The sequence below is a fragment of the Acanthaster planci genome, linkage group LG07 (assembly GCF_054643075.1).
Source record: "Acanthaster planci isolate LZ-2023a linkage group LG07, COTS_SCS, whole genome shotgun sequence".
Lineage (NCBI taxonomy): Eukaryota > Metazoa > Echinodermata > Asteroidea > Valvatida > Acanthasteridae > Acanthaster > Acanthaster planci.
The window spans coordinates 12867975-12879220 of record NC_141783.1 but is presented as its reverse complement, the minus strand read 5'-3'; the positions used below and the strand labels follow the sequence as shown (position 1 = coordinate 12879220).

Genomic DNA, 11246 nt, shown 5'->3' with positions numbered 1-11246 from the left:
ATATAGTGGAAGTACCAACATAATACCTTTTACAAAGGAAGAAGTTAGAAAAGTATGTTCTTTTCCAAAGGGTATGAATACTTTTGAGCACAACTGTATGTTGTTAAACACTTACAGCCATAAAGTAATTATATTGTCAATATTAATGAACTTTTTGCTCGTGTGAGACAGCGGCAGTTGGTTATTTTATTAGCACCGTGTGACAGTAACAGATATCCTGGGCAATAGGTCAGCACCAGTCACTGAACTATCCACTAAAAAAGTTTGGTTATAGTGAATAATCATTCTAACTTTTTTCGTACCCTTGCGTTGTGTACTTTAATAAGGGAATGTGCTTGGCTGGTCTTAAACGTGCGTAAGACCAGTAGGAGAATGGACGCGACTAATGCCCGAACTACAGGCGAGGGCATTCAGTCTCCTGAACCGGTCATAAACGTCAGTTTAACACCCGCCAAACACATTTATTTCTATTCATAAATACCTTTTTTAGTGAGAGAGTCGAAAGAAGTCAATACACAATACAATATAATGATGGATTTCCAACGATTCTGCTCTAGAATTTTACTTTCTTCCAAACATCCCCGTCCATTTTATGTATAGCCCTTTTACAAGTTGTCCAATAGAATCTTCTTGTACGGACATGGCGAGCCACGTACACAGAGACTCTTGACCGATCAGAATCGACTGAACTGTCTCGTGTCCAGGTGCCAGCGCGTGATTTACGCAGCGGGCATTATCAAAGGTCAAACGGTCAACTTGCACGGTGTTGAACTGGGAGACTTAGATGCTTATGAATGATCCATACAAAGTAGATGGTTTCGCATGCATTTCATAAACAATGTATTAAACAGATCAGAGTCAAGCTTTGTTGATTGTGAAATTTAATTGCATGTCTGTGATGTGAACATTGCCGCTTATGTATTATTTATGTACATGTACTTCGGTCCTGTTCTTGTAACTTCACTCTTGTGTGTCAGTTTAACTGCCAAGCATTTGCATTTTTCTGTTCTTTCTTTAACCAAACGAGCTCGAAAAATATATTCTGGTTTTCCGTAGATGTTAATAAAACAGTGAAATTGCCAGTGATAATTCCCATTTTTATTGTCAAATTTGCCGCCATTTATTTTAACATTTTAATTTGTTTAAACATGACGAAATAAGCAATCTGCAGTAAACAGTGAACGTAATTTTACTCTTTTAATTCCAGTCATTGGACGGAAAGATAGTTTTGTTCAATTTGCATTTTAGTCGTAAACTTACGCAATTATGTGCATACAGTCGACCTTGGAAATAAAAATAAAATACATATGCCTAATTGCATGGTGTGTATATGGTTACATCCAAAGAGTTCGTTTACGTTGAACTTTGTATAATTGCTGAGAAAGTCATTAAAAAGCTTTTTGCTTTTAGTGTGCAGTTGCAAAGTAGGCGTATTGTTTTGTTTCTTTGTGGAGTGTATCTCAATTGGTAGGACTACGCAAAAATTACCCATCAAAATACCGTACATTAAACTGTTTCGTTTTTAATTGATCATGGTCGCGTCTTAAGTTTGATTTCTTTTCCATTTACCGATTCCAGTTCTGACAATTTTTAATTATCATTCGTGTTTTAGCTTCCATGATAGATAACGTTCAAGTCTTGTGGATCGTGTGTGCTACGCTTTTTTTTTTTGCTTGATTACGGTGAGTTGAGAACAGGAGACGCAGTGAAATATCTTAATTAAGCAACCATATCCTTTATCTTTTCACATTTGGATCGGAATAGGTTGACCAGCGCTTGTTCGGCGGGATCCAGTGCATTGGGTTGGCTGCGCAGTTTGAGCGCGTCGGTGAACACCGAGTTTCGCCGGGTGCACTCGGCCGACTTGTGGCGCTTGGCGCCGGCCGCCCTGGCCACCTTGGCCCCCGTGTAGTAGTGCATGTCGTGGATCTCCTTGTTGACTTTGGTCTGGTTGAGGTTGATGGCCGATGCCATCAGGTCCTCGTTGGACATCATGATCTGGGAGCCGGTGGCCCGCAAGGCGCCCTGGTATGGAGCGAGCGAGCCCCGTCGGATGCCTTTGCGCGCTGTCGAGGTCAGCATGGACAGGCTGTCCTTTCGGTCGGGCATGAGGCTGGCTCGGCGAGCTCGACGGGTGGACTCTGGGGTATCAACTGGTTTATTCGTCACGCCTCCGGCAAATAACGGAACTGGGGGTTCAATCGTGGATTTGGGCCATAATTCATAACGTCATTTACTTTTTGTCAGAATTCCTCTTTGATCATTTTTATCCCAAGTCTTTGAGTTAAGCGAACGATGGGACCTTCAAGTTTGCTTTAATTGGCCAATTTTTGCAAAATCAAGTACCCTTGTCGACCACTAGAGCTGTTTGTGGGCCCTACAAGAAATGACAACATCCATAATGTTCTTGGAAGGAGGAAAACGACTTTAAAGACTCACGGTTTTGTTGGCTGAGTTGTACGCTTATCCGGCGACCAGCAGGCCCCGTCAAACCAACGTCAGTGGCTTTCAGGTGAGTTCCAGGCCGTAGACCCACGTGCTTGTGGATGTCAGTGGTGCTCTCACCAAACCTAGGAAAAGATGCAGCAAATGCACTTCAGAACAAACCATGCAGCATTGGCCGAGCAGACTATGGTGGTATCGTACAACTATCATGGACAGGTGGTACAAACGCGTTGCCTGCCTTTCCGACCAATATGGTGTCGTGGTTTGCATTGATCTCCATTGTAATGGAGATCGTGGTGGTTTGTCAAAAGCACGTGGTATCAAGGTTATTATTCAGAATACGCGCGTGGATTGTTTGCAGTGACCATACACGCACACCACTCCTAGCTCCCATTGGACGAATACTCGAGTTGCGCATTAACTTCCGGTTCATCACTGTTCATGTTGCACACGCAGTGGGCGTGGTTTAAATTGAAGTGAAACCACTGAACTATGAGTGAAGTTTATATTTACGAACTGGAATGCACTGCAGCAAACACAATTAATGGGCAATTATTTGGTCAGAGTGTTTTTATTCGAAGGACTGGAACTTAACTCGTAAGAGCTTCGGTGATGTTATTATCTACCACTTTTTTCATCTTACAAGTCGCCTTTTGGGAAAGCACATTGTCTTCTGTTTATCATGACACGATCTTAAAGTTTTGCACAAGAGGACAAAAATTTCTGTGTCAATTAAATTCGAGGTAATCCTCGAATGCGTTTTATTGCATATGACTAACGCGTGTCTGACTGCTACAGCTCGGAGAACGTCCGTGACCGTGTGAGGTCGCTGTTTTTCATTTTCCATGACTCGTTGACTTTCAAAGAATCCATGCTCCGCATTCATATCAAGGGAGGCCCGACGGGGTCGACCGCCAGCCGGTGCGGGACCTGGAAAACAAACCAACCAACAAACGTTCGCGAATCTTATTTTTTGGGTTTAAGTTGAGGACAAATTACAACTTCATGTGAAGTAGCACATAGGATCATTTAAAAAAAAGACGAACTCCCAGCTTGGACATTATGGTTTATCATTTCAGTTGCTGGCTCTGGAAGACGTTCACGTTTGTCATGCTTCATTTCTGTCGGTTTGACTTATATTAATGAAAATGAATGGTAATATTTGCAATTCTCGAAGCCTTCTGGATGCTGAACGACAAAAGCCAACACTAAAGCGTCTGGCTGGCTATTTTGCAAACACTCACCGACTGACTCAAAGGAAGATTGTGGGGTCTTGTAGTCTGCTGAGGACATGTCGATGGGTTTGTTCAACCAGTCCATACGCTTCAGCTTACTGATACTAGCCCGTGCTTTGGGGTCAGCAGTCAGCATGCTACGAACAAAATCTCTGCAGTCTAACAATAAACATTTTATTTCAGACGGCAATAAAACCGCGGCAAATGATCAGAATCGCTATCATCAACAAGCAAATGAAATCATTCAATCCGTGAAGTTCATACATCTTACTTCTCACCTTTGGATACTTTCTTGTGGAAGAGCAGTTTTCCCTGAGGATTATGTATGTTATCGATCAAAATGTCCAAGGTTTCATCGTGGTAGGGAAGACGACCGCACAACATCGCGTACAGCACCACCCCTGCCATTGCAATTAGGACAAAAGTGTTGATGTTTGACGTATTGGAGGTCATCCCAATTACAGGAAGCAGTTTCCAAAAGTGTAGGGGGCGATGCCAATTTCTCTAAGTGTTCACAGCACGAGCACACATTACTTAATGGTAAGGTTGTCATTTTGAGAAATGATTTTTTTCCATCTCACCCATGCTCCACACGTCAGCTTTCTTCCCGCCGTATGCTTCACCAGCTAAGACCTCTGGAGCAGTGTAAGCGTACGAGCCGCAGAACTCGCTGAGTTTCTGCCCAGCCTCGCACATTGTAGCGAAGCCAAAGTCTGGTTTTCAATTCAGAATTACGAAGGAAAATAGTCATATCTACCAATAAAGTGATAAGATTTATGTTGATATGTAAAATTACACGTATTTAACCCTCTTCATGAAACGGACGTCGAAAGTGAAACGCCAAAGCTTTACTTGAGAAACGGTGAAGTTTCATGGAAATATAATTGAGGGGAAAGGGTTCCCCGTGACATTACTTCAAGAAAAAAAGAAGACGGAAAAGATAACCTAAGTCAAGGGGTGTATCAAAAATACATAGTTAAACTGCCGAAACCTTTGCATGATTATGTGTTTTTGTGTGTTTGAAACCATATACTGATCTCACCACCGAGTTTGACGTTGTAATGTTCGTCCAGCATGATGTTATCGCATTTGATATCTCTGTGCACCACATCCAATGCGTGGAGGTAGCTCACAGCATCCAGGAGTTGGTGGAACAGCATCCGGGCTTCTTCCTCACAGAGATGACCTTTGGAGAAGATCCCATTCAATCTTTTGAAATTGGATTAGTGCATCCTATGTAAAGTGTATAGCAATCACAGTGCGCGAGCCATATAAATATATTGCAATGAAACGGTCGCTTTGGAAAACCGAATGACGGAGCCAAGCAGGTGCCTTTTTTTTACAAAACAAGGATTTTCTTCCAAAGTTGGAGAGCTCTACTTTATTGACGATTCTCTCTGGATAAAGCAAGGTACGTGAAATGTTAAGATCTACTAGATGTTTTTCAGTATTGATCGTTTCATTAAGTGAATGCCACTGAGTCGAAAGATACAGCTCATTTATTGCCAGTAATTGGCATCGGGTAAGAAAGACTAAAGGGAAGATCTGCCCAATATCGACCTCTCCTGTTGATATAGTTGGTCAAGTCTCCATGCGGAATGTATTCCATGAGGATGAAGGTGTAATGCTCCGTTACTAGAACAGCCTCCATGTCAACCTATGGAGAGGGAAACATTCACATATCCATGTTAAGTTATTGCGGGGGTACATGCCTTCACCCCCTTGTCAATCACCATAAGCCCCCGGATAAAGTTGAATTCTGTGAACTAAAAGAGCTACCGAGGTTGCAGATTTACGACAGTCACAGAAAAGTGCCAGATGGAGGGCGCTCTATTCTAAATTCTCGCTGTGCGTCGTCAGCTTCTACGAGGTTGACACTGCAGCTAGTATTCTCAAAATGCGATGTAGAATTAATAAATGATAGCTATACTAATTTTAGTTCAGCTCCAAGGGCTGTAGGATGGATTGTCTCCATGACCTCATCCCATATTGTCATTGTTTCTTACCAGTCGTTCGTGGGCGAGTTGTTGCATTATTGTGATCTCCCTCGGCAAGAATTTGTCAACAGCCTCTTTGGGAGCTCTCAGCTTGGAGATTCTCTTGAAGGCGAAATACCTGTTGAGCTTACGAGAGTACACCTTCCTAACCTGCAGTCCACAAACATTGAAGTTTTCCTTAAAGATTGATTCCACACTTCCAACAAACGCACGCCAAAAGCACCTATAGTTAACCGAGCGCTAGTTATCCTTTACGCCGAACAGAAACTGGCTTAACTGGCAAGAAGGGCCTACAGTTACCATCCCAATATCACTAGTCTCTGGTAAGCAAACTTCTACGCACTTTGTAAATCTTGTCATGAAATCGTCCCGAGGATAGGCCTACTGTTGGCCTGTGGAGGGTGAGCCACAAATGTTTAACTTCGCTTCTTTGTTCAGCCAAAACCAACTGGATTTCAATTACTTCTATTTGTCAAAACTTGACACGACCACTCGTTTACTTCTTTGCGGTCAAAGTATCGAACGCTTTAGGGCAAGTCATAAATTGTAACACTACTACTAAAGACGCAATACTTCAAGGAGCTGTATGCTATTCAATACCCTGAAAATATCACGCCTCCAAGAATGTTGGAGAGAAAATTCTCAACAGAAAGAACGACATCTGCCGTACCTGCGAGTAAGGCCCCTCTCCGATGATGCCCTTATCCACCAAATCCAGCTGCAGGGAATCCAGGACTGACTTTCCCTTCTCCGGCATCCATACACCCTCCCCCTTCCTCTTCAGATGAAGAGCTTCGTCTGTGTAGAAGATTCTTTCGTTCCCCATCCCTGGCAGTTGTTGCTGATTAACCTGGTTAGCCTTTTTTTTCTGGTTGATTCAGTGAAGTTGAATAAGTTGACTCAAAGATCCCCGGCCCCCAGGTGACCTTGCTCCCCCGAATGTGATACACCCACAAAGCATCTAACAACGTCTAGTTGAGTTTTACTGCGTCGCTCCTGCAACTGTTTTGTTTCCATGGGTTTCTGCATGCTGTATTACGCGCAACTTTGTGATGCGCGCGTTAACATGTTTGCGTAAGCTTCATCGATTAGTCTTCGCCCAAGACGTCAGTGATTGAGCGCACCAGGAGACTTGAAGAGAACAGGAATATTGTATACATCATACAAAGTACCGGTACGTAATTATTTTTATGACCACAATGATCACTCCTCAATCTGTTCAACATTCTTGATCTATTAAATTTACAATCTGGATTGTTTGCAAAATTTTTTAAAATATAAAACAACAAAATAAACATACACTATTCTATACGAAAACATTCTTTACGAATGCTAAAATCAAATGGCCACTTGTTAAAACAAAATCTGTATAATATCCCCTATATCAGCACCAAGACAACTCTGAAAAACTATAAGAAAAAGAAAAAATATCCTCTCTGTGTCGGCACAAGGGCAACTTGGCTATGACAGGAAATTACACACGACTCCGTGGGAACTGGCTGAGGCCACTACCATAGACTCGTGCGTAATTGCAGGGACAGCCACGTAAATTGACCACGGCCGATCCCGCGAGTTATTTCTTATATTGAAATCAATCTAGACCGCACTCAAGTGTGTTATTGGGATCCACGCGAGTCTACCCGAGCACGTGAACGGGAATGCACATACAAACTATGCCCTGGTGACATCCTCTTCGCACCTAAATGAGCCATTCTTTGTGTGATGTGCTTCATAATAAAATCATGTCCCCTTTACGTGGGGTGGCGCATTTTGTTCCTTTCAGACCACACATTATAAGGAAAAGGCTGACATGTACACATTGTCTTCTTCATTTTGAAAAAAAAAGACAAAACAAAAAACAAACCTGCAGATCAAAATCAGAAAAGGAATAAAATTATGTCATGAAATCACACAGTAAAGTCATGAAAAACTGCACGCACTGAACTTCAAATACGCAATAAAAACATAAACAGTATAGAACTTTGACAAATACAAAATAGTTCTAAATAGTTCTAGATAATTCTAAATTCTCCTTCAATACCCTGTTCAAATGACAATCTGCAGAAGACAGGCCTTCAGTTTGTAGCCACGTTGTAATGATGACCAGTACACACAGCCACACAACAAAGTTTTAACTTGCTGACTTTTCAAAACTCTTCTTGGCAGGTGGATAATTAATTTCTTGTTTTGAGCAACACAGTGACATACCGTGTGGAATCAAATTAACATAAATTGAGTGTTTGTTGAAGCAGTGAAGCACAAAATCTACCGAGCTAATTCGGCTGGCCCAGCCAATGTTTATCTCTGGTTTCCTTGGCATGATACAACCAGAAAAAAAATCTTACCCCCCCCTACAAAGGAGGCCAGTCCTTGACTGAAACACAGTGATTATTACAAGTGATCATTGTAACCTGAAAAGATAATGTTAACATTAATTTTTTCATGACCATGTGTTATTCAGAAATCCACGGCTTAAAACTTTTAAGAAAAGGCTTTTAATTGTGCAAAAGTGTGGCAAATTTTCAGGGCTGTAATAAAAAACTCTACGAAACTCATGATGAGCCGGAAAACACGTCAAAATATCTTGTTAAACATCAAACTCTACCTTCCAATTCATATAAGTGTATAATGTATATAAATTCATAATGTATATAACTTCCTTTATTTTTTGCACAAACAAATTAATCTGGATATCTGCATATTTGATTAATTATATTCAAATCATTTCAATCAAGCCCACATTAGCCAAGAAGACATTGTAGAAAGCGTATGTTTTCCACTGAAATTTGTCAACTTTCAAGGCAGTTTTCTGGAATTCTGGTTTGTAATCAGGTAAAACCCACGACACCGTCTTACACTACACAAAGAAAGTACAATACAAAATGGCAAATTTCAAAAGGCACTCTACATCATAGCACACATCAAGCAAAGGATTTTGGCATCAATTTACAGACCAGCCAACTTCTACAGATGGCCAGGTGATAAAAACAAATGGCTTCCAGCCGTAGTGGCCAGGCTACTGGATGAAGGGGAGGCGATAATGAAAGCAGGCACAGACAAATTCTGGGAGATGCCGTTCCTGCTGGGCCATCGCACTCACCAACATCTTAAGTTTGGCAAGTCTCAACATCCTATTGGTCAAAGAGGAGTAAAAAGCGTGCATACCATCATGCACATACCATGCATGTACCATGTGTATGCGATCTGGATGGCCCCACAGATATTGCCTCTAATGTCTCTCAGGGGAAGTTAGTCTCGGACACCAGGCACACTGAAATATACAGAAAAAGACAGTTTTACTGTGTCCTATTTGTAACATAAGCCAAAGTCATATATGTGACCTCAAGGAATACGTGGCCACTTGCGGACAGGTGTCAAAATGGAAAATAGCCTACAATGAATATGCAACCATGGTGAATATTTGCTACCGATAGACAGGAATCATGGAGGACACATCCCAACTGAACACATGGGCAAAATGGAATGGTGAGATGCACAGTAAACGAGCAGTAAACTGTGAATGTGTAGCCATAATTCGTCGTAAGTAGCCACAGGTGGCCAGCCTGGCCCGGGGTGGCTCATCCTTCTGGCCGATTGTAACATGCTTCATGAAGCAGTCTCTGCATCATCAGGGGGCCACCTTAGCCCTCTTGAGAAGCTGCCCTCGCTTCTTGGCAAACTCCTGAGCCACCCGGTCCGTCGTGCGCTGTTTCAAGGTGCTCAGAAGAAAAGGGGCATTGTCTACTGGGTGAAAGAAGGAAAGGAAACGGTGAGTGTTTGATGCACTAACCACCTGCACTGCCTGGTTCAAACACTACGATTAAAATGTCATCAGAGATAAAACCCAAGAACACTATTCAATAAAGATAGTCCATTCTCTACTTGTGGGGGGGGGGAACTCACTGTTGTCCTCCGGTCGCATGAGGGGCAAAGGGACAGAGTTGAGAGCGGCATAGCTGCTGTCGAAACCCTTCCTGATGCCGGGGATGTCATCCAAGGCCAGGAAGGTCTCCCCCTCAAAGTCGTCTGCCGTGATGACGTCATAGTCGTACATGATGAAGTGCAGGCAGGCCCCACGGTGTGTGCACTGGTCTTTGGTGACAGGGCTGAGGGGTAAGGCAGAGGAATTATCTGCTAAGGTGTAACGGTTGCTGGTGAATACTAGTCTCCAAACCAGGTTGTCTTAAGGGAACATGCAGTGGACTCTTAGCTCAACTTGTTTTCATGCGTACCACTACATGATGCAATAGTAAAAACAAGATCTAAATACTTTACGACAAGTGGCAAGAAGGTGGTATTTTTTTCACTCTCAGAAAATCCCTTTTCGTCATTTCATTTTGAAGGGCACTATTTTGCTTCTTTCCACCTTGTCAAAAAAGCATAACAAAATTCATCCTTCAAAATTACCCCACCAAAGGTTTGAAGAAAAACTGGCCATAACTACTGTCCAAACAAGCTGCTTAATATAACAGGCAAGTAAAAATTGAAACCGAGTTCAGGAAAATAAAGAAAAGTGTGTGCGAAATATATTTCTACACAGTGCTCCAGAGACACCACACTGCTCTGCCTTGGATGATATCAGACTGTGGCTCTTGAATATGGAAATTTTTATGAGCACAAAAATCAAAATATTAAAGTTTCTCCCTTTGACTGCTTCAAAGGAGAAGGGGAGTCCCAGTAACATTCTAAGGAAGTTTTCCCACATGTATCAAGGTCAGAAAAATTGTATTGCAAGTCTCCTTGACGAAGACCAAATTGTAAATCAAGGTTGACAAGATTTTGTGGATTAGAGGTACAGTTTTTCATGTTTCTACAGCCCGTCCACACTTCTTTTATGATGACAGAATATAATTCTTACAAAAGTTTCACAGTTTTGTAGATGTATCAGTACAGTAAATCTTTTTTCACAGAAAAAGAAGAGAATTTGTGAGGGTCACTCTGACCAGCGAGTCACAAACTCAAAGACTCGGTTTTGACAGCGGATGAGGACTTTAACAATGTATGTCACTGTCTCATAACAATTACTAACAGGCTCAACGCCCTCAAAATAGACAGAGGTCTGCCAATATGCCAACTTACAATTCGAAGGCTTCATCAAAAAGTGGATGGACAGTTTCCTTGATGACTTTGCTCTTCTGTGGAACGCTTTTGGGGAACACAAAGGAAGGCTGCAACTCCAGGACGACGTAAGGGTCACTGGTGCCTTGACGAAGAAAAATGATTATAATAAAGCCGAGAAAAAAAAAAGGATTTTAGTACTTGTGCTAATAAATCACCTGCAACTCTGCATGCTACTGCACTAGAACACTTTTAAAATCGATTCATAAAATACCTAGTACAATTAAGCCCTTCCTACAGGTCCAGACTTCATCAAGTAGCTGGTCATAAATAGATGATAAAGTACAGGCTGGCTGTGTACCATCTAACGCAGTACATGCCACATATACCAATCTCCATATTACGAGATTGCTTACAACTACTCACAAGAGGAACATACCATACCATGACAAGAGGGGGGTTTGAAAAAAAAGAAAAGAAGTAAGACTGTTGAATAAAATCACTGGAAATG

At 42.0% G+C, this 11246-nt stretch overlaps 2 protein-coding genes across 4 annotated transcripts in view; both read right to left on the bottom strand.

The window, feature by feature from the left end:
• Nucleotides 1–864: 864 nt before the first annotated feature.
• LOC110981846 (uncharacterized) lies at nt 865–6662 on the bottom strand. Its single transcript, XM_022239817.2, has 10 exons — nt 6348–6662; nt 5687–5827; nt 5241–5337; nt 4723–4866; nt 4262–4393; nt 3959–4081; nt 3690–3839; nt 3225–3375; nt 2440–2570; nt 865–2189 (listed from the first exon to the last, which is right to left on the bottom strand). Exons 1-10 carry the CDS (start codon nt 6501–6503, stop codon nt 1720–1722), a joined length of 1695 nt encoding a protein of 564 aa, XP_022095509.1. The 5' UTR covers nt 6504–6662; the 3' UTR covers nt 865–1719.
• Nucleotides 6663–6841: 179 nt separating this feature from the next.
• The window catches only part of LOC110981893 (BAI1-associated protein 3-like), a 35479-nt gene continuing 31074 nt past the window's right edge, over nt 6842–11246 (bottom strand). For 2 of the 3 annotated variants that reach the window (XM_022239902.2, XM_022239905.2), the window contains 3 exons: nt 10757–10880; nt 9581–9783; nt 6842–9421 (listed from right to left, as the gene is read on the bottom strand). In XM_022239902.2, coding sequence (XP_022095594.2) covers nt 9306–9421; nt 9581–9783; nt 10757–10880 — 443 coding nt within the window. In that variant the 3' untranslated portion in view covers nt 6842–9305. The remainder of the gene's footprint in view (nt 9422–9580; nt 9784–10756; nt 10881–11246) is intronic. The other variant, XM_022239904.2, reaches the window with a different exon arrangement.